The sequence below is a fragment of the Erythranthe guttata genome, chromosome 1 (assembly GCF_056151865.1).
Source record: "Erythranthe guttata isolate IM_541 chromosome 1, IM_541, whole genome shotgun sequence".
NCBI classification, from domain to species: domain Eukaryota; kingdom Viridiplantae; phylum Streptophyta; class Magnoliopsida; order Lamiales; family Phrymaceae; genus Erythranthe; species Erythranthe guttata.
Window position 1 is genome coordinate 7,394,844 of NC_142533.1, and position 24,839 is coordinate 7,419,682.

The 24,839-nt window shown below is 34.2% G+C and overlaps 1 protein-coding gene across 1 annotated transcript; it reads right to left on the reverse strand.

Annotated features, from left to right (window-relative positions):
* Window positions 1–2,188: 2,188 nt before the first annotated feature.
* LOC105948673 (hypothetical protein) lies at window positions 2,189–8,278 on the reverse strand. Its single transcript, XM_012971903.2, has 10 exons — window positions 7,938–8,278; window positions 7,220–7,279; window positions 7,084–7,123; window positions 5,926–6,104; window positions 5,799–5,837; window positions 5,597–5,683; window positions 5,457–5,517; window positions 3,937–4,061; window positions 2,628–2,719; window positions 2,189–2,511 (listed from the first exon to the last, which is right to left on the reverse strand). The coding sequence occupies exons 1-10, from the start codon at window positions 7,983–7,985 to the stop codon at window positions 2,397–2,399; spliced, it is 846 nt and encodes a 281-aa protein (XP_012827357.1). The 5' UTR covers window positions 7,986–8,278; the 3' UTR covers window positions 2,189–2,396.
* Between the last annotated feature and the right edge of the window lie 16,561 nt (window positions 8,279–24,839).

The window sequence follows — 24,839 nt, forward strand, 5'->3', positions numbered from 1 at the left end:
ACGGTTTCGGTATCAATTCGGTTTATTTTCGGTTTCGATTTCGTCTATTTGTTCGAACCAGTTCGGCATAAAACCCATATATTTGGACTTTCATTATATTTATTTGAGAAAATTAACAAATAACAACCGAAAATTAACTAATAAAAAACACGTCACAACCAAAATTAATTAATAGAAAACGATGTCACATGGAGGCGCTCGAAAGATAGAGGCACGCTAGGGTAAGTATTTATAATATATATCAAAAATACATCATGTTGTATAAATCGGTTCGGTTCGGGAAATCGGTTCGGTAATTTTTAAATTCTCCATACACAAACCGATATTTTCGGTTTTTCAAAAAAAATTTACCGTGTATGCGGTTTTAAGTCGGGACGGTACATATCGGCTCGGTTTTTTCGGTTTTCGGTTTTTCGTTTTTTTTGCTCACCCCTACTTACCATCATTAGGCTGATGGTCAACAAAGGCTTGAAATGCTACTTGAGATGCATGACTAGGGAAAGGCCCATGGAACGAGTCCAATGGTTACTATTGGATGGATAGTATTATAACACCACTTATCATTCCTCTCCAATGACTTCTCCTTATGAAATCATTATAGTCATAAATTAAACATCCGCTCTATTTGCCATAGTTGCCTTTGGAATTTTTTAATAACTTGGTAGATAAGAATTTCCAGAATGGAGAAGCTATCATTCGAATAATTAAGCAACAATTTGAGAAGGCTCAAAATAGGATGAAGGTACATACAGAAAAAGAGAGGATGAGAGGATATTTGAGGTGGGAGATTGTGTCTTTATTCAGCACCATCTATATAGGCAGCAATCCTTGAGATCTCACGCCTATCATAAATTCTCCGCAAGGTTTTTTGGGCCTTATAAAATTCTCCGGAAGGTTGGAGAAGTAGCTTACACACTAGAATTACTAGAGAATTCTAGGATTCATCCTATTTTTCATGTCTCTTAGTTAAAAAAAAAAAGATAGGGCCCCAAATCAATCAAAAACACTTACCTATATACAGTTAAACCTCAATAAATTAATACAGTTGGGACCATCAAAATTCTATTAATTTAGCGAAATATTAAATTATCAATAAATTAATAATTATTAATTCATACATGAATTAATAATTTATTAATTTATGGAATTATTTTTACTATTATTTTATGTAAATACATTTTTTTTTTAATTTTTTGACGTCTATATTATTCATTGTACCATTAGTTCAATGCACTATAGAGCCTTTTCACAAACATAAACTCTTAAAACAACAATGGTATTGAACAATTTTCTTTTAAGTTATGAGAAAATTATAGAAGAAGTTCTAACCATATTAAGAAAAGTGAGAGACGAGATTGATGGTAATGTGAATTTCATCGAGAAACAAGCGACAACTAAATTATATTTTATTAATCATAGGTTTATAAATATATACTGTACCATGTAATTTAAGAATTATGTTTATGCATTATTAATTTATATACTATATGGGGCTTCCTAAAATATTCGAATGCGTATTATCTTATAAATTTAGCGAATTATTAATTTAGTACGTTGTCCCCGAGTCGGGACCGGCAAAATTTATTATTTAAGCGAAGTTATTAATTTATCGAGGTTTTACTGTACATCACATAGCACACACGCACATTATTCTTGAACCTCAATCTATCCTTGCTCGCAGGTTGTTGATACAAAGGAGGTTGTTACTCAAGTGTTGATTAAATGGTTCAACATGGCAGATAAAGACTGCTCGTGGGTCGATTATGAAGATAAGCATTTTCCAGCCTTTTGTCGTTGAGACCAAGGACAATTTCAGACGGGAGCATTTGTTATGTGCACATCTGAACTTACCAAATCCTTGCAAGAGAGGAGGAGAGTTTCCAAACAGTGTTTGGAGCTAGAATTCTCGAAGTTTATTTTGTCTTTGAGCTTCCCAGATTGCTTCATTTATCTTGTACTTCCATTTTGTCGTAATATATATATCCAATTTTCGTCCTTGTTTGCTTACTTGCCATTAAAGGTTTTAGACCGTTGCAGACAGTCGGAGAAAGAGCAATACATTTATCAGATCTCCAATCTCAATAGACTTGTCACCATTTGTGGTTTCATTTTGAAAATTGCAATTTATGTCATAGGGAATGCAAAACATATACTTTTAGCATTAGTGACAAGTTTTATAAATCTAGGCTTTGGGGGACAAAACTAAATATAGTTAAATTACATGTAATGTGCTCTTTACATTTTCCATCATCATTCATACACATCTCCATCCAAACCTCCGCCCAAAAAACAAAAAGAAGAGCAGAAAAAAAACCCCCTATAAATCTCTATTCCATAGATCTTTAATTTATAATAAATAACACATAACCTAAAGAGAGAAATCCGAGAAGTGAAAATCATATGTCGGTCAAGATTAGAGAGGATACAACGACAACATATGCTAGAAAGAAAAAGATGGCTATCTGGAAGAAGAACTTGGGATTGTCCCTCATGTTCGGAGATGTTACGGCCCTGTCAAAACATTATGAACAAACAAATACAAATAAACCCCTCAAAAACAATATCGAGCAATACGCTGAGAAGAAAAAGAAAAAGAAAAAGAAAAAGAAAAAAAAAAGTAGATTTACCGAGCAATACGCTGAGAAAGCCGTTGAAAGGGCATGCTCTGGATGAAGACAATGCCAGGACCAGTTACAACCGCAGTGACCATATTGTCACCCTGCAACGAAAGCATGACCACAATTATTAGAATCCAATAAATACAAAAATATTTCACGTCAAGTAAACAATCAATTTATAGCCAATTAGATAACAGCAGAACGAAGGTACTGAATGTTAGAGAATTTCATGTTGCCCGAAGCTCGAGAGTCCGGGACTTTAGTATACACAATCAAGAAACTTAAACCCAATAATCCTAAAATATTAATCTCTTTTTCAACAAAATCACGACAACTGTTAGCATTCCATCAGTTCCCTTATCACATTTTTTATGTCACATGCCTAACATTATCGACTGCTTGTACGGAAATGTACTCTTATCAATCTATTTGTATGGAAAAGTAAGGTGTTCAGAGATAATAATAAATGAACTGATTCACAAGTCTCTTGAATTCAAGCAGGATAAGGTGAAGACCGAAGCATAACAAAAGCTCATTAAACACCACACTGTATAGATTCGGCATGATATGATTTCTTGTTTCACACTCGGCATTTTTGTCTCATTTCAGATTTATTACAGTGTCTCTTTTAGTTTTACCAGTTCCTGGCCTGGAACCCTAAATTATTAAAGCTAAATAAGTATCTATAAACATGACACTCAAAATCCAAAAACGGAATTTATTTTCTGAAATAAATATATGTGAACCCAGACATCTAAATCAAAAGTAATTGAGAAACTATGGACCATGTCACCGACTATCTTAAAATCCAAGATTATGATCAGGCTATGCCTTTTAAACTAATCTTGTCCTATAGTAACTAAAGCACATTCATATGTATCGACATGAACAATTCAATCCCGTTTAACTTTTCAAGATAGGTTGAACAATTTCAGAAAAAAAAAAACATTTTTTTTATAATAAAAAGGAAATATAGCATTCAAATTATGTTTTACTGATCAGTCAAAATTGTCAGAAACAAATTTGGAACTGATCATGACCTTTGCAAACTCGGTTCACCAACTTTATCAGATACTAAGGCCCTGTTTGGTTGGGGAGATTAGCCACGATTAACTAAATAATTGGACTTTGTTTGATGTTTGGTATCCTTAAAAACTTGCCGGGTCGACCCACAAAATTATGTTATCATGGCTTATCTTGCCTTCTAGAAGAGAATAGAGAAAACATTTGATGTAAACGTGAATATTTCAAACCTTCTTGGCAACAAAAAGTTATATGCAACAAGTATGTCTTAAGGATAGATGACAAGTATACTCACCCCAAAAACCACCCTTCTCATAGGACCGTTATACTTGATTTGTACATTTACTGATGCCGACACTGCAACTATGCTAGCGACATCAACCGCTAGTACTTCACCCACCTCGAGATTTTTCTGCACAACTAACAAGCACCACAGACAGCAAAAGGAATAGAACATAGTTAGAATAGAAGTAAAAGAGATGTCAGTCACAATTCAAAAAATAAAGCACTTTCTTCCCGTGATAAGGCAGTTTGCAATTCGTCATGTGGACCTTTAAAACTATTAAGCCCTTTATATCAGATAAATTCTATCTATTCTGAACTGATTCTGGTATACACACAAAAGATGATACGGGGCCTATTATATGATTTACGGATTGTAATACCCTGATCCTATATCAAGATATACCTCTATACCTAATTACGATATTAAAAGATCATGTTAATCAGGGGCTCCAAATATTAACAGATTGAAGAGTTTCATACAAATTATTTATTATCTAGTGTTGCTTTATGAGATAGTATAATCTCTGATATTACATATCTTAAAACACCTATGGTATAAAACTAATAACTCAAAAATGTTTTTTCTGTTTTCGGTTACAAAATTATGTTACACAAATTTTGACAGTGAAACTTCCTTCACGAGCATTTTATAGAACCATTTACATCTGTCTTCTCTCAGAAATTAACAAAATCAAAACAATAAGGTCTGCTCCACGTACTGGGGTCATGGAAGCATGTGTTTCTTATCTTATAAATGTTAAGTCAAACAAAGTCCATTGTCGTCGAGATTATATACAAATCAACAACAATGATATAGCATGTACTCCAATTTTCAAGTATTTCTACATAAAAAAAGGTTGAGTACCACTATTTCAGAAAAGTAGAAGCATGAAGAAATTTCAAGTGATTCCAGATAATTAATATGTCATCAGTCTTCTTCAACAGTGTCAACGAGTGCATGCAAACAGTCTTGGCCTGGGGCCAAAAGGGGGTATACAAGTACCTTATTCTTCTAACATTAAAACTAACAGCTTAACTCTCTCCAGAAAGGAAAAAGGTTAATTTCATAGATAGATTATAGATTTGTGGTTCTTGCATGTCAAAAGTTGGATTTAGCAGAGCAGTTTACTTAGGTTGTCATCAATTATATGTGCGTTTAAACAAGTGCAACTCTCTTCCATGTTAAATGTGCGCAAAATACAATATCTACGGCATTATTCTTTGTGGTTAAGTAGTTAACATAGAAATCAAGAATTTCCAGGTTATTCTCTCTCCCACTGTTTCCCCCTCATTTAATTCTAGAGTACATAATTTGATTTATCTTTCCAACAAAAAAGAGATCACATAAAGATCATAGCAAGCCCAAAATTGCCACATGCAAAATTCACAGAGTCATCCGTGAAACCAACCATGGAATTCTTTTATTGCAAGAAGGAAAATTAAACTATCTTGATTGCGTGGAACAAGAAAGCATGCGTATTGTGGCTAAAAATGTTCTGCATAACAGCAACGCAACTCAGAGGAACATACCAGAACCACCGCCAACTATAAATGCAAGCCCTTGACCAGATATTTTCTGCCTCAAAAATCCCTGCAAGAATGACTAATTTAGGAACCATATGCAATAATGACAGCCAATAAGCTTAAAGGAAGAAAAATCCAGATCTGACCTCAGCTGTGGTAATGACATTGCGTGCCCTCTGATCGAGTGTATTATTGACTTTGACATCATTAATTGAGCAAAGAAATGCATCCGGCTACAAATATTAGCAGAAGTCATATTCCAGTTCAGCCAAGGTCAATCAACCATATATGGGAATAAGAAAAGGCAAGAGATATTTCAACGACAAATTTAACATCATTGATCGATACCTGGCACAGCATATCACCACCAAATAGTGCCAAATCAATCTGCACGAGTAATGTATATAAAAATAGCCAACTAATAATTAATGATTTAAATCATATAGTAAACCTATATCCTTTGAAAACAACATACCGGGAGAATTCTGGCTAGAGTAGGTGCAGCGATTCCCACAAACCCATCAGTTGAACCAGTATTATGAAGAACTATGCTAGTAACACTCTTTCCAAGAAGCCACTGCAGTACACCCGCTTCATTTTCAGGCACATAAACATTTTCCATTTGTACAGACCCAGACATGTAGCACATCGAGCCTGCAGAAACCATCCAGATAAAATACATGCATAAATTCAAAATGCAGAATAATTAGTAAAAGCTATATTGTGTTTTGAAGCAGTAATTTAATACTTTAAAATCACACCTAATTAGACAAACAAATCAGAATTTCACATGTATCTTTCTTGCTAACTTAGCAAATGAAAACGTTGTACTAGATTAATTTGGCAAGATTGAAAGAGTGAAAACAATATGATATAAGATTAAGATTGTGACATTTCCACAAATTTGTTTCAATATAGTATAGTAAATTATATAACCAAGAGAAGGCTACTATTGGTTGAAAACATACGGAAGAGGATAGAAATAAGGAAAAAAACATTAAGGGATAACAAGAGAGGTGGATTGAAAACAGTACTCAATCGTCCTTGACATATAAATATTTGATTATTTTCCTATATGCAGCTTAACCTTGTGAATCATTTTCGACGTCCTCCCTAAAATGGCAGCTCTATCAAAACAAGTTAACGATTACAGCATACAGAAAATAATCAAATATTTATATGTCCAGGTTCATAGAAACTGGAGACAGTTTACCCTATCTCGCATACAGCCTAGCATGTACTACGAATATTAATGTTCTATACCATCAAATTTTGAACGAATACTCTTGTTTGAAAGTGGCGAGAAAAGGATATCACATGTTCCTACAGAAATTCGATTTCGCTTGAAGATGAGTTCAATTTGGTAACACAAAGTTAATGAAATTCCACAGGAAAAATAATTATTTTCTTAAGTAATGGAACCTTTCCAAATCCTCGAGAAATGCAAAAGTTATGTTGGTCTTGTACCAACTCTCGTCACAAAAGGGCAAGCACGAAGTGAAACCAAATCAGAGATTTAGGTTGTTAATTATGGGAACAAAGACACATTATACCAAGCAACCAAAACATACTATTATTCAGTTGAAACAAACATAAGGATGCCGATTTCACAAAGTTACTAAGAAAAGCATACCAGGCTTTGCTATAATCTTTTCTTGTGGTTTCAACATTATCTACAGAGCAGAAAAAAGGCAGTGACAAAGTCGATTAGGTTCAATATCGTAATTCTCTGTAAAAAAGAAAGAGAATCTCTGATGTTGGCCTAGTACCTGAACTATTTGAGCTTCCCCACCCAAGATCTGAAAAGGTGTCACAGCATCTTGTGGGCTCTGAAATAACATATAAACATGGAAACTATCTTTAAACTGGAATTCGAGAACTATATAGTGAACATTAAAAAAAAAAAGAAAAAAAAAGGCATCTTCATTACACAAGAACCATAAATGGTTTATTCTTGATCAAACACACAATAGCATTTTGAAAATAACAATGTAAAATAACAGCCCAAGCTTCGTTGGGTGACTGTTACGACCTGATCTATTTACGTAGAGTTATCTCGAGGCGGGGGTGAAAAATCACGCAGATAAATTTTTTTTTTCCATAGCATGAATAAAATAGTTAATCAAAAAACAAGAACTGACTTCCCCTTATTTTAACCACAACTAACTTCCAAAATGCCACTGAACAGCCCAAACGAGAGTGAAGAGAGTCTATCTCTATTTGTATAGTGAATCATGAAATGAAAATCTCCATTGAGAAATCGAAAAGGAAATCAAATTTATCTCTAATTTTCGTTTCACCATACATTTCGCGGCATCGCGCCTAACATACACAATAAAATTAGGATCGCTGATGGAAGAAATCGAAAAAAAAAAATTTAAACAAACCGAGATAGAACCCTAATTCGAGGAATCAAAAGAACCCAATTCAAAAACACAAACAGGCATACAGTGAAAACACTTACTGTGTGTAAACGCAAACAGTTACCTGATAAACAAAAGGTTGAAAAGGCGTTGAAAAGAAAGGAGCGGCCATTGACGAAGGATCGGAGCTCAGAAATTTGCAGATCGAGAATTTAAAAAAAAATATTTAATTCGTTTTTTGCGCATGCATTTTTTAAGCCCAGGGTTTAATTTGGTTCTAAAATTTAACCGTCGTAAATTCGCAACTGATTGAAGAAATCTGAAATGGACAACCCAAAATATTCTTAAATCTTTTGCTTAATTACAGCTCTGTGACTAACGATGGTGGTAATTTTGTAAAATTCGATGTATATGAGGGGTGCCGGCGTTGACTTTTCAGTTCTTTGGTCAGTCGGAGTACAGGTCAGCTTTTTGCATGACGTGGCAATATCTTATTCGTTAGTATACCCAATTTGACGTGGTTGGGCCTATGGCTATGGGTGCTCTTTTATTTTGGTTTTGAGTTTTTAGCAATATAGTATTTTGGTATTTTACAATCGTGAAAAAACATTAATAGTATGGGCAAATGGCAAACAGGCCCATCACATGTGACTTAAATGCATTTTGGTCCACAAAAAAAACAGTTTCTCAATTAAGCCCATCCCCATGTCTTTAGTCTAAAATACCATCAATAATATAATTCTTATCAATTCCACCCATTATGCTCTAACTTCCTTAATATTACGCATTAATCCCGGATTTAAACAAATATATCACATTAACCCCCAAACTTTTTTTTTTCAGAAAATAATTTTTTTTTCTGAAATGTTTTTTTTTTCCGGCCAGATTCCGGCGTTGACCTTTTTTTTTTTTTGAATTTTTTTTTTCCTGAAATTTTTTTCCGGCCGGTCAACCACCGTTGACCGCCAGTCTCCGGCGTTGACTTTTTTTTTTTTTTTTATAATTTTTTTTCTTAGAAAAAAAATATTTTAATTAATATTACTATCTTGGCTACTAAATTACTGTCTCAAACAATAACATTACTGTTTGGGACAGTAATATTATGAATATTATTTTTCCGAACAGTAATATTATTAATATTATTGTCTAAGACAGTTAAATTACTGTTGGAGACAGTAATTTAACATCTAAGACAGTAATATTAATTAAAATAATTTTTTTGAAGGAAAAAAATAAAATAAAAAGTTCAATTAACAGTTAAATTACTTTCTCCGACAGTTAAATAACTGTCGGAGACAGTGATTTAGCAACGAATACAGTAATATTAATTAAAAATATTTTTTTTTAAGAATAAAAAAGTCAATTAACAGTTAAATTACTGTCTCCGACAGTTAAATAACTGTTGGAGACAGTAATTTAGCATCGAATACAGTAATATTAATTAAAATATTTTTGAAGAAAAAAAAAACAAAAGAGTCAACGCCGGAGACCTGGCGGTCAACGACAGTTGACCGGCCGGAAAAAAAATTCAGGAAAAAAAAAAATTTCAAAAAAAAAAAAAAAAGTCAACGCCGGACAACGGCGGCGACCGACGGTCTCTGGTGGTGGCGGGTCAAAATTGAAATTAGGGTTAAAATTGATTAATTGATGAAATTGGGCTAAATTGGGGTGTAATTCATGAAATCGGAGTTAAATTGGGTTTCAATGAATTGGGGGTAATTTTGGTATATATAAAAGGATTTTCCTTATTTGCAAATAAGTTTGAATGGGCTGGATTTATTTGAAAGACAAAAAAGTTGGATGTCCCTCTTTTAATTAAGTGTCATTGTCATGGGCCTATTTGCCATTTCCCCTAATAGTATTTTACATTCTCGAAAGATAATAAATCATTCACATTGCAACTCAATTAGAATTTTAAGGTTAAGATGACACTTTTATAAAATAATTTTTTTTTTTCTTTTGTATGATAAAATATAATTGCAACAATGGAATTCTCATGAAAAAATCATGAAATTATTTGGTAGGTATATCTTTTATTAAGAATGATATTAAAAGTTGATGATTAGATATATTTTTGGCTTAATCTCATCTTGCGATCTTGAAATATAGTTTCTTGACATTTTGTACCCTTGAAAACTTTAATACCACTTAACACCCTTGAAATACATGAAACTATGCATGATATATCGAGTGAATTGCATTTACTATCCCTGTGTAAATCGTATCTGCGCGATTCTCCTCTGTTGTAAAAAAAAATAGCAAAAACCCCCATGTACTAATTAGCCAAAGGCGAAAACCCCCCTCGAAGCATCGTGTGTCGCACTCGCGGATTGTGCGATTTTTCTCTTCATTTTTGCATGTGAAATGACATAATTACCCCCAAAAGCCTAAACCATCTCTCCCGCTTCCTCTCTTCTTCGTCTTCTTCGACTTCTTGTCCTTTTTTCTTTGGAATAAATCCTCTCACCATGTTCATTAATGGAAGATTTCCAAACATAAATGGGCAAAGTTTCGCATCAGCAGCAAAATCATTGGTTTCAATTTTCTCCACCTTCAAAAAGAAATTAGTGTTTCTGCAATTTTATAGAAATGGCGGTGGATATGCTTCCTGTTGACAAAGAATGGCGACAGAGATAATGTATGGTGGGCTTCTGAGCAAAGATGACGACGTAGATGGGTTAAGCGGTTGGTGTTGGGTTGCTGAGCAACAGAGCAAGTATGGCGGCTGAGATGGGTTGGGCGATGGGTTGTGGACTATAAGGCAAAGATGGCGGCGAAGATGAGTTAGGCGGCGGGTGCTGGGCTGTTGAGCAAATATGGCGGCGGAGAAGAGTTGGGCTGTGGTGGTGGTTGCTGGTCCTGTGAAGAAGATGAACTTTTTTTTTCTTTAATTAAGTTTTGTAAATTGCAATTTAACCTCTTTAAGTTTTCATAAATTCAATTTGATCCCTAAGTTTTAAAAATTACTTTTTGAAGGACTAGGTCTTTTGTTTTTGCAAAAACCTTCCAGGGTATTTTGCCTTTTCACAGCTAGTCAATGGGCAAAAGATAAATGGGGCAAGTACGCAACCTAAAAACTAACACATGGGTTTTTACTAATTTTATTATAATAGGGGGAATCGCGCAGATGCAATTTACACACGTGTAGTAAATGCAATTCACTCATGATATATCCTCAATGAATTTTTAAAGCTTATGAAAGTAATTTAAAATTTTTAGTGGTACTTTTTTTAGGATGCCAAATGTCAAGTAATTTTTTATATTCGTCAATCCTTTTGAAACTCCAAAGCGAACCAAAAAAAAAAAAAAAAAAAACAATCATCAAAATATTTATAAAAAGATCACAAAAAAATATTTTACAAAAAATAAGAACAAAAATCTTTCAACTATTTTGTTATCAAATAATTTGAAAATTATATTTTCTTCCAAATATTTTCACTAATTACAATAAAAGATCGATCAGTCGAATAATTTAGTGAGAATTTTTTTTTGTAAGTACAGTTTTTTTCAGTAATTCGTTGTGATTTTTTTTTTTTTTTCTTTTTTGTATTTCGGACCCTCAAATTTATGTTGGAGGTAGAAGAAAATAACAATTTAATTTATTATTTTGCAACATAAAAATAAAAATCAATAAAAATTGAAATTACCCTCGTTAAGTTTTATTTATTCAATCAATGGTGCATTATGAAAACTTTATTGCGTCTTAAGGGGTCAATGCTTTTAATTTTTTTAAATTGGAAAGTGTCAAAACGCTACAGTTGAAGTGTGCAAAGTGTGATTAACCATTCTTTTTGGTACAACAAATAGTTGAAAGGTAGAAATTAAAATATAATACCAATTATCATAGGGGTCTCTTTACTCAAGAAAATTTCTTCTGTGCGTCCTGATTTCCACACAAAACGAGTCAGCCTTCTTTCGATTCTATTCTCACAAACGCACAAATACAAATTATTTTAAGCCAACCTAAACATAGACAAGAGTATGCTGCGGAAAACAAACAAACAACACGTTTACCGACAATACCAAACCTTTATATTGATTTCCTAACAAGGAATACAAAGGAAACTAAGGTGTACACACAAAATCCTCACTTATAATACCCATAGTTGCAATATGAACTCTCTTATACTAGATGGCTTGGATTTGTGTACTCTTAGCCCTATAAATACAAGGGAGATAGCAGTTTAAACCCCAAACTCCATTGGGACACTTGGCGGCATGCATGCCTTACATGTGGCTAATTTCTACAAGTAATAAATAAGGGTCAGTTTCGCTTGCTTTCCAGCTCTCAACTGCTCCGCAACTGCCCTTCAAAACCGTGCAAGTAATCAGTTGTTATGCGGCTGCCTTGCTCGGGTGCGCACGAGCCAAATGGTCGAGTCCGCCCGACCGATTTCTAGGCAGCCAGTCTACCTTGCCCTGTCCGCGCAAACTTTGCATGCCTCGCCCGCACGCTTATTTTGCCTGCATCGGTCTACCTAGGCTTGCTCGTGCCAGCCTTGCTCACAATCTTGTGCCGGGCTGCCAAGATACATTCTTGACAACCCTAAGTCTTGCCCATCCCTTGCTCGTGCCGGTTGTCAAGCTACGCCCATGCCCAACCGCCGAGAACCAACCTTGCATTCTTGAACAAGCATTCCCAATGCTGACCACTCATTAGCCGATGAGTGGCTGTCTTGTACCAACGCTCACTTGGCACCCTTTCACGGCCATGACTCGACCACACCCAAGTCATAGCCGATGTCACCGATTAAGGGGGTAACAAACCTCCACCACCAATGGTGTTCGATTCCCTCGTCGAACCGATAATATTAGCATCGTCCTTTGAATTCAAATTTTGCCACTCGTCTTCCCACATCCCTCTGTTTACTTCGGACCTCGAAGAAATCAGCCAACCGCGTCTGACCCTCCTAGAGTTATGCTTGATCAACAGCACGTTTACAGCCTTGTTTCAAAATTGAACCCACAAATTGCCCACCAACTAGTCCAGCTCTCGAAACTCCGAATACAACCATCATAAAGACGACCTCATCCAACAATGAGTAAAGCAGCTAACCTTTGACACAACTAGTAATTTTCTTCTACTCAACCATGAGTGCAAGAAGGAGACATCCCACCCATATAAATCACCCATGCACAACTTTCATTTCATCAACAACAGAAACCAATCCAACAAAAATTCAACATGCCTCACAAATTCTGAAGATACCACATTTCGAACCCACAAACGAAGCCAGACATTCCACAACACATGGCATCAACTTAAAACAAAAGTACAGCCACATTACCCATTCACAAACTCAAGTGAATACTTCAACTTACCCTCGACCCTTGTCTCGCTTCTCGGCGGTGGGCGTACAAGCAAACCAGCTCGGGATTCCACCATTTTATTCTCAACGGCTGCAAGTAGGCTCGATGACTCCTCGTCGTTCGATTCTGCCTCCAATTGCATCGCAACCAACAATCCCGTTGGTTTATTTTCTGCCTTTTCTTTTGTCACGTACGAGCACTCTACGAAGCATGTGTTGGGAATCGAACACGTGTACGCAGCGGAATTTTTTTTTTACATGAAAAACGAATTATATCTATAAACACGTACTCGATAATAGCAATTAATTGCGTACCTTAATGCTTCCAGCGCAAATTAAAAGACAACATGCATATAATTAGTTTGCTAATTAAATCACGTAACATGCTCGAAGTAAATCACGAATCATGCATTAACAATTACACAACAACATTCATGAAAAACATACTGTAAATATATACATATAAATTAATCATATTAAATTAACACCTAGTAAAAATCAGATCCGAAAATTACCTCTTGAAGCGTGAGGAAAACTTTCGGATTGATCCAAACTCGAATCACCGACTACAATGCACAGACCTCCCACTAGATTTCGGACTGCACGAAAACGGGCCCTTGGGGCGGTCCTCGGTGGAACTCAGGGATAGGTCACGATGCCGTTGGTCCTCTAGTGAAGTCACGGTGATGTCTAGGTCTTAAGGACTAATGGTGTACAACTATATCATAAAGATCTCTACTCGATTATTGAGAACCACTTAGAGATTTCTAGGATGAGGGAGTTCAGTGAACTTGTTAACTTACGAGCACCCACTTATGTATGCCGATATCACAATAACTTTTACTGATGAGACGCAATACACATACACTAAGTGCTAGTCTCTTAATGGGAAATGTCGATATCCTCATTGGTGTCGTAACCCTTCGACTAGGAACATGGTTTAACAATTATAATACTTAAGTAAATATCTCATGATCCTAATAGATCAAATATAAGTAATTATAATAACTGTAATGACTATATCTATGCTTGTGCAAGGGACAAAGATATAGAATGTCAAGGTGTTTTATCATTAATACGAAAATGATTATTTATTACAAGAATAAATGAAAGACCACAGCCACAAGTTGGCTTGCTGGTCACCTACACTAACAACATGCACACTCTTCATCCATGTTAGTGGAAATACCTACACGCAAGTGCACGTATCGAACAAGTAATATAGTGGACAATTAAGTCCGGAGATCGATCCCACGAGAATACTCAACTGTCTAATCCTAAGAGCTAGATTCTCACAATTATGTTCAAGCCCATCCTACGCAATCAACTTTAAGTTTGATCCAGCTAAAATAAACTAATTTATAAAACACAAACAAATGGAAGCAAAAACAAGTAAGTAACTAGCAAGTAAACACGAAGATTGCTCAAATTAAAATGCCCTAGGATTTTATCTTCCCCTATGTGTTTATTGATACCCCATCCCTTCAATTACACAAGCAAATAATTTGGATTACTAAAGATGCTAATATAATCATAACCCGCTTCCGTGTGTATTACGATTCTATTATCTAGGACTAAATTAATGTATTCCTACGCAATCCAATCAAGAACAAAACGCGAATCACAAATCTCAATAATGGCTACCTAAGATTTAACTATATTGCTATGATAACACAACAGATGCTCTTCTACCAAAGCTCTAATTGTTGAACCGATTTTCCGATTCTTGCATTCAACAATAACAATAAAAGCACATAAAATGATCAAGTTCATGCACTTAATAAATCAAGTAGAATAAATAATATAAAACTAATACTTGTATAAAATCATGGAATTGGATTCACAAATCCCATATAGGGTTCGAATAAAATCCTAAGAACTAAAACTTAGCTACTCGTAATTCTTATGATAAACAAAATAGAATAAATAAATGAAATAAGCAAAATTATGCTTGAGTCTTCGTGAATCTTCGTTCTTCGCATTTTGTGGTATATAATTCCGTGCTTATGGGGAAGATACTTGTTACTTTTACAGGTTTTTCTTGATAAGGAAGTAGTGGAAACCTATAGGATTCAATTTCCGCCACTTTCCTCCACCAAGATATGTTCTTCAATTTTCACCATGTTGAAATCCGAATGTTGGAACTATGTGTGAAATAAGAATTGTAGCCCTTGAAACTAGCTTTCCAATGCTGCTGGAATCAGGTGGATTGGAGTTCGTATGAGAGATATGCTCAAAATTGTGGACACTGCCAAAGTTGTCGCGAGATTCCTTCTTCCAATTTGATTTATTTCCTTATTTGCATTTTTTTTCCTTTATTTTTGATAATTTTGTTCTTCATGGACACTTTATTCTCGTTTTTCACCTATAAAACATAAAATTTATCAATTATAGAACAAATATAATTAAATCTAAATAAAAGATCCACGTAAAGTAAATGTAATGAGTGTAAAATCTACACTCAATAGTCCATAATCATCAACCCTCCGAGAAACGGTATCACCGCGGCCTTGGCAGCAAGTAGGAACTCTTGCCCTAATATCACGTCGAAATCATATAGTGGTATGGCAGTCAACCCCCACTACCCTTTCCAAGAACCGATCACTAAATCAACATCGATTATGCCTTTCATCGGCCCCGCTTCTGAATTCACACCCTTAACCGGCCGACTTGCATGTTTTGAGTGATTCAAGCGCAACCTCTTGACTTCTCTCTCGGCAAAGAAGTTATTAGTTTCTCCCGAGTCAATATCGCCTTCACTTATTTGCCAATCAATAACACCATGGCATACATCAAACCCTTGATGTCGTTGGGTGCCTTGTTCACGACCAAAGCATTCAACAACTGAATAGGATTCGCCCGCCGAATCTCGTCCAATTCTTCCTCACTATCCAACTCCCCCATCAAAGCCTTGAACTTGCTCCGCTTATGACAATCCCTCATCCTGTGGTTGCCATCATATAGAAAATGCCCACGGTTTGTTAGTTGATGATAGGCTGGCCACTGGCCTTGGTCTGTACCGTAGATCCTTCGTCATCACCGTTCTCCTCCTGCTTCCAATTTCGGCCACCCTTGTACCGAACTTCTTTCCCTTCGTTTTATCTTTCCTCTAGCCTTGCTTTTCAGAATCATCGGCCCCCATAACTTTGTAATCGACAAGTCCATCTGCTGCCGCAATGGCGCAAGGCAGATTCTTCACTCCTTGTCTCCGTAACTCAGTTTGGGCCCATGGCTGCAATCCAACCATGGAGTTGAACAACTTATCTTCATCAGGCATATCACGTATTTCAAGGAGCAACAAAATGAATTTGTTGACATACTCCCTCACGGTTCCCAACTTCAATTGTCTAAGGGATTCCCTTGCAATCCAGCCCACATTGGAAGGAAGGAATTACTCTTTCAATTCATGTTTCAGCATTTCCCAAATCTCAATCACTCGGTTGGCACTCGCATCATCTGACAAAGAGCACGCCACCACAACTTTGCATCACGAGCAAGATACATGCTTGTGATGGTCACTTTCTCGCGATCCGGTACATTCACTGCCTCAAAGTAATTTTTTATGTCACAGAAGAAGTTTTCAACTTCCTGGCCACTGCGCACACCATCAAACGCAATTACTTCCAACACACAATTTGGCCCCCAACGTTCTGCCCTCTGAACTTGGTGGCACTGTCAAGTCCGTAATCATGCCTTCAAGCTTCGTCTCAACGGCATCAAAGAGGAGTCCCGTCTCCTCAACAACGTGCGACAGTTTGCCCTCCCTAAATATGGACAGATCATCCAGCGATTGTTGGGCTAAATACCTAACACGCAAGTGCACGTATCGCAAACAAGTAGTGAAAGTGGACTCGTGAGAGTCGGATGTCGATCCCACTTGGAATACTCAAATTACCTAATCCTAAGTACCGAATTCTAACAACTATGAATTTTTATCCAGCCTACGCAAGTTTGTCAAATTTAATCAACTAAATAAATTAAACTAATTATAAAAGCAAATAAACACGAGAAAATGTCAATATAAAAATGGATAGAGGATTTTATCTTCCCCCTATGCGATAATTCATAACCCAATTAAACCTTTATCATGCAAGTTACGATTCCCGATTATTAACACGAGACGCTCAATTACTCATAACCCGCAATCGCGTGTATTATGAGTCTATTATTTATAACCGATTCACTATATGTCTATGCAAACCAATTATGAATAACGCATTTGTGACACCCCATTTCTAATTACACTTACTAAGTAATGTAGAATATGCTAGCAGAAGACTTTTATAAAATAATGAGTGTGGAATGCTCGTTTTCAAAATCACCGTCTACAAATATAAAGTTATGCATAAATTTTTCTTTTAAAATCAGAGGAAGAGTGTCCACATATACCATATCATATACACTTAACCAAATATCATAAAAGAGGCATGAATGACTAGATTATTTAAATTATCAAGAGTGAAGATTAGGAATTTCAGAGAGATTAGGTAGATAAACTTAGAAAATTAATTTCTCTTAAACCCTTATTGCAAAGACCTTGACATTTAACCACATACTCTCATATGGGTCTAAATTACTTATTTAAAATAGTTTTAAAATATCATTAGCCATTTGAAAGATATAATTAAATACATGAAACTTTACAGTTTGAAAATTCAGAACAGGGGAGGGATCTTTGAAAAATATTTATAAATTTCCTATTGTTCTAAACACTACCAAACCTTACACCCAAACAGAAAATTGAGTTATGAACATACTAAAATTTAAATAGATTGATTTGATTAAGAAAACCTCCACATATTGATGCATGTCCTAAAATGACTCTACATGTGTACAGTTATGGAAAATAATTCATAATAAATTCATGGCTTATCGAAATGATACACAAGACCTATCAAAATGACCCAAACAGAAAGAACTATGACTCTGTAAATTTACATGCAATTCTAAACAGAAGGTATATTTAATACATATTATCAAACAGTGGGAACTAACCGATAAGCATTATTTATAAATTCGACAAAAAGAGCTAATCATAATTCTAATTATTATTAAATGTAATATTCTTACTAATAAGATCACTCGAGCGCGTACGATAGCAGATATCTAAGACGGTATCGAAAGTCTTTAAAATGAGAATATGTATAAGTGAATTCACATGACTAGATTAAGAGCACACAAGATCCACACGCCTTCCATATGAACACATCCCTCGATCCTCGAACCCGACTCCAACTTTACGACTCGTGCTCGGGATTGAAAGTACCTACAAGCATTTCAACACCTATATGAGTCTTTTGGACTCAATGAGAATTTCCAAAGAAATATCGAATACACATAGGCAAACAAGCATATATTTATGGTACGTATATATGCATATATCCCATCTCAAATCACACATATCCACAATATAAACATTTCGATTTTACCTCAATCGTCATTTCATTGAGAAACTTTACCAATTCACCTTTACCTTCTCGGATTACCTCTTAGACCTTCTCATTTTACCTCTTAGACCTTCCTTTCATCATTTCATAAGGAATAAGAATAATCCCTTACAAGGGAGTCGTCATTGTTTTACACATACATTCATTCAAGTGCTCATACAGTGTGTGAGAAAAAACATTTTTGTTCGGATATCCTTTGGAAAATCAAGCAAAACCTTAGACAATAAGCCTTCATTTATTTGGAACCCGTTTCATAAGTGGAATCAAGCCACACACTCTTCATCTCATATTTGGGGTACCGGTCCCTCATACCCCGTGCTTATTCGCTCTAAGTTTTACAAGATTTCCCAACTTTAAAAACGTGCAAGAGAGGTTAGTATATACTTTCATTCATTTCAAGCAACTTGATTAGGCGTGTGAGAAAAAATATTTTCGTTCGGATATCCTTTGAAAAATCAAGTAAAACCATAGACAATAAGCCTTCGTTGCAAGTTATTTAGCATTAAAAATACTTCAAGTAAAATTTATAGTGTCGGAGTTAATGATTGGAAGAACCTTGGTACTATATTAAAAACTCATGAGACGTCCAGTGAACATATTAATAATATGAATGATTGGATGAATTTAGAAGCAAGACTACGAAATAATAAGACAATTGATCATAGTATACAAGAAAACATAAAGAAAGAAAAGGAACATTGGAAACAAGTATTAAAGAGAATTATTGCGGTTGTTAAAACTTTAGCTAAAAATAATTTGGCTTTTCGTGGGACAGATGAAAAAATTTATGATGATAACAATGGGAATTTTTTAAGTCTAATCGAAATGATTGCTGAATTTGATCCTATAGTGCAAGAACATCTTAGGCGTATTAAAGATGGGGAAATACATACTCATTATCTTGGGCATAATATACAAAATGAATTGGTGCAAATGCTAGTTTGTGAATTAAAAAATAATATTATTAAAAGAATTAAAATGGCTAAGTATTTTTCTGTTATACTTGATTGTACTCCAGATACTAGTCATCAAGAACAAATGTCTCTTATTTTAAGAAGTGTGAATATATCTACTACCCCAATTAAAATAGAAGAATATTTTGTAGACTTTTTTAATATAGATGATACAACGGGAAAATGTATTTTTGATGTACTTTTAAAGGGATAATTACAGTTTTGGTCCCCCAAGTTTGCCCGTTTTTCACTTTTGGTCCTCCATTTACCGCCGTCAACAAAATACACACTAATGTTGTCACATTTTAACACATTTAGTCCCTCCGTTTGTTTGACCGTTAAGTAGTAACGGTCAACGGCTGAATTTGGGGTTTTTCTTTGAGAAAATTGCAATAATACCCCTGTATTCTTTCAAAATATTCTAAAAACCTCTAAAATTTTATTCAACCATAATTTAACCCATATTTCATCAATTAACCAATTTTAACCCATGACCCCGATTTTTCAAAATTGGGTAATCCGACGTTGACTTTCCTTTTAACTCGGTTGACTTTTTTGTCGATTGATTTTTTTCCCGTTGTTGACCGATGTTGAATGTCGTCTTAACAGCGTTGATTTTTTTTTCTTGATTTTTATTTAAATTGTTCAATAATGGAAAAATATAATTAAAAAAATCAAAGCTGATAATCGGCAAGAAAATAATATCATAAAAAAATTCAAAATAAAGAAAAACTGAAAAAGTCAACGCATCTCAATGACGAAAAAATTTTAAGACAAAAAAAAAGATAAAAATTAACGGCCGGTGCTAGCCCCAAAAACCGTTGTAGTAGAGTGGTTTTCTCATTATAAATTACTCCGCACATGCCTAATTCATCTTCTTCATATTTTCTTGGGAAGAAATTTGAGATGCACTCGCGGTTCCACGAAGAAAAAATTGAGGGGAAGAAATTATGGATTTTAGAATTTTTTTAAAATTGTATTTAGGCCCTAAATTTTAGATAAAAACTTTCTTAGAAGGTTGTAATTTTAATATTACTATATATTAATATTCTATTATTATTGTGTTATACAGTAATTGTGTTGATCGGAAAAAAAAAAGTTAAAGGAAAAAGTTCGAAAAAAATCAAGAAAAATAAAAAAAGTCAACATTGTTAACCGAGAATACAATGTCGGTGAACGGCGTCAAAATCAATAGTAAATAAAAAAAATCAATGCCGAAAAAAAAAGTACAAAAAAAAAAAAATCAACGGCGGTCAAGGGTCAACGGTAATGGTGGTAAAAAAATCGGGGTCGTTTGTCAAAATTGATTAAATGATGAAATTGGGGTTAAATTATGGTTGGGTAAAATTTTAGGGGGTTCTAGAATATTTTAAAAGAATGCAGGGGTCTGGGTGCAATTTTTATCTATGAAAAATCCCAAATTCAACCCTAATTCAACAGTTGACCGTTACTACTTAACGGTCAAACAGACGGAGGGACTAAATGTGTTAAAATTTGACAACATTAGTGTGTATTTTGTTGACGGCGGTAAATGGGGGACCAAAACTGAAAAACGTGCAAACTTGGGGGACCAAAACTGTAATTATCCCTACTTTTAAATATAATAAAAGATCTTGGACTTGATATAGATAATGTGAGAGGACAGGCATATGATAATGGTGCAAACATGTAAGGTAAAGAACAAGGTGTTCAAAGAAGATTGTTAAATATAAACCCTAGAGCATTTTATACTCCTTGTGGTAGCCATAGTCTTAATTTAGTAATTTGTGACATGGCTAATTCTTGTCCTAGAGCTATATCTTTCTTTGGAGTTGTACAACGTATATACACTATAGTTTCTAGTTTACAAAGAGATGGAAAATATTGATGGACAATGTAAAGAAGTTAACGCTTAAACCATTGTCACAAACACGGTGGGAAAGTCACATTGAAAGTGTAAGAGCCATTCAAAGTCAACCAATCGAAATTAGAGATGCTTTAATTGAATTGGGAGAAACTAGTTTAGATCCTAAAATAAAGAGTGAAGCTAGATGCTTAGCCACTTATGAAATTGAGAATTTTGAATTTTTACTTGGCATGAATATTTGGTTTGAGTTACTATATGTTGTTAATTGTGTTAGCAAAAATTTACAATCTAAAGATATGCACATTGATTATGCCATAGAACAATTAGAAGGTCTCGTATCATTTTTAGAGGATTATAGAGTCAATGGGTTTGAATCTGCTATTAATGTTACTAAAACAATTGCCTTGAAAATGGGAATTGAACCAATATTTCGCGAAAAACGCGTGATTCATAGAAAAAGAAAATTTGATGAGAACCAAAATAATCATACTATATTATCACCCGAGGAGTCATTTAGAATAGAGTATTTCTTATATATTATAGATCAAGCTATTTCTTCAATTAAAGTTAGATTCGACCAATTTAAATTTTATCAAAATACTTTTGGATTTTTATTAAGTATAAAAGCTTTGAAGTCTTTAGATGACAACACTTTGAAAGAAAGTTGTATTAGTCTTGAAGTTTTCTTAAAACACAACTCAATGTCTGATATCGATGGTTTTGCTTTATATTATGAACTAAAAGTGTTAAGAAAAGTCATACCTAGTGAAATAGAAAAACCCATTGATATACTTAATCATATCAAAGTAATTGATTCTTATCCAAATACGTGTATTTGTTATCGAATAATATTGACTATACCTATAACCGTTGCTTCGGCCGAAAGAAGTTTTTCAAAATTAAAATTAATAAAAACATATGTACGTTTAACTATGTCCCAAGAAAGATTAAGCGGATTGGCTATTTTATCTATTGAAAAAAATTTGTTAGAAGAACTAGAATATGAAGATTTAATTAATACATTTTCATCTATTAAAGCACAAAAAATAAATTTTAAATAATATTTTTTGATAATTAAAGGGCCCCGTTTTTTTGTTTCGCCTAGGGCCCCCAATAACCTAGAGCAGGCCCTGCGTGCACGTGAGGTTAGTATATATTCTTTATTTCACGTATTCAAAATTAGCTTTCACATAGGCGCACATATTTCCACATATTTCACAAAGGCACATAGTTTAGTCACAAAATCATAAAAGCAAGTAAGACACATAACAAATCAAGCAAAGAACATAGATCACAATGATACCACGTATTCAAAGTTAGCTTTGACATAAGCGCACATATTTCCACATATTTCACAAAGGCACATAGTTTAGTCACAAAATCATAAAAGCAAGTAAGACACATAACAACTCAATCAAAGAACATAGATCACACATTTTACACACATAACAAAAGTAGTTCAAGGCATTCGGTTATTTATAATTACTATCTCCAAGTTTCATTAATTAAAGTTCAAGCCCTCTTTCTCAAGAGACTTGAAGTTTTCTTTCAAGTAGCACCAAATTTCCATTTATTTCATTTTATTTCCAAAATATTCGAACCATGAACAATTCAATCACACAAAATTCCATTTTTATTAATCTTGTTCTCGGTTTTTATCTTCGTATATTATCTTATTACTCATAGATCATAAACCATGGATCGTAAGCTTCCTCGACCCAAAGGAAGTACACTTACAACCACGTAGGTCGATATATATACTCATGGAAACATATACTTATATATAGCACACATATAAATAAACCATGGATCAAGTACTTTCTTCGACCACGCAGGTTTACGAAAACCATGGATCGAAGTTTCTTTAAGATCACGCACGTCAAGTATATATATATATACATACATACATAAAAATTAAATTACCATATTATTCTTAGTTCTCAAGATTATATCATTTAAAGTTTAGATTCTTACATGCATGGATGATCAAAGCATAAATTAAACACAAAGTTTTATTTTCTTCCTCCTTTAGTTTTCGGTCATCACAAGAACATTAACAAGAAATTAAAGAGAAGAAAAATACTATTGGTGTTGAAGCAATTGTAGCAAGAATTCAAAAATTCTCACCTTAATCTTCTTAGAAATTTGGAAGGGTGTTCTTTCCTTTCTACAAGGAGAAGAAGAAGAAATTTTAGAGAGAGGGGAAGAAGAAGCTTAGTTTCTTGAATTTTTTCGAAAATGAAGAAAAGAAAGAAGAGGAAGAACACTTATAACTCCTTTGGCCAAGAATTTTACTCTTGAAAGAGAGATTTTGGGGCTTTCCTACACTATAATTTCGAAAATTGGGAGAAGATGAGAAAGAGATTTTGATTTTTGATCTTTACAATGTTTGTAGAAGATGAGAAAATAGATGAAGGCTTGGGTTCTATTTATAGAGTAGTGGGGGACTTGCAACCTTAAAGATTTAGAATTGGAGAGTGACATTTTTGCAATTTAGGAAAACTTTGGAATTATCTAGAGGGACTTCTTTGCAATTTCATTTAACTCTCCTAAAAGAAATTCAAAAAGGAAAAATCTTAATGCACATGAGCTCACCTAGACAAGGGTTGTACTCAAGGAAATTTTTTGGTCATGTGTTGTACCATGGTCATAATTGAGGGATAAATAGGAGGAATTTTCTATTTTTATTTAACCAAATATGTGATTTAAAATTCTCCTAACAAATGAGTCCTAGCAAAATATATAAATGAGTATGATTAATCTCTAAATATAATAATTAATTAATATGATCAATTTAAATTCGTCCAAAGTTATTTCGGGCTAATGCATTCTATATGAAATTTCACCGGTTATCACATAAATAAAAATCTTAAACTAATAAACGCACATAAGAGATAAAGTCACGTTAACTAAACATATGCTAATTAATGAAAAATTAATTTATCGGAGACGTGGGGTGTTACAAAATTAAATAACAAGTCTCGTAAAAGGCTACCTAAGGTATTATCTATATGTCTATGATAATACATGCAATTAACACACTCATCCGGTGAAAACTACTCGAAGGCTCTTCTATCATTGTTCTAATTATTTAAACGATCTGTCAATCAATTCTAACAATAACATATAACAACATAAATTAGCTAGGTTCATGCGCTAAATAAGATCAAATAGAAGAAATAATGATGAAATTTAAACTTGCATAATATTAGAAAAATAGGTTTGAATCACCACATAGGGTTCCAACAAAATCCTAGATTAAAAAATTAGCTAGTCGTAATTCATATGATAAACAAAATAGAATAAATAAGAAAAACTATGCTTGAGTCTTCGTTGATCTTCGTTCTTCGCGTTTTGTGGTGTAAGATTTCGTCCTTATGATGTAGAGAATGGATGCTTTTATAGGTTTTTCTTGATAATGAAGTAGTGGAAACCTAATAGGAATCAATTTCCGCCCATTTCCCTCATCAG

Coding starts and splice junctions, on each gene's coding strand:
- LOC105948673 (XM_012971903.2), bottom strand. CDS start 7,985: ATGGCCGCTCCTTTCTTTTCAACGCCTTTTCAACCTTTTGTTTATCAG. Junction 5,838..5,925: donor CTCTAGCCAGAATTCTCCCG/GTATGTTGTTTT, acceptor TTACTCGTGCAG/ATTGATTTGGCACTATTTGG. Junction 5,518..5,596: donor ATGTCATTACCACAGCTGAG/GTCAGATCTGGA, acceptor TCATTCTTGCAG/GGATTTTTGAGGCAGAAAAT.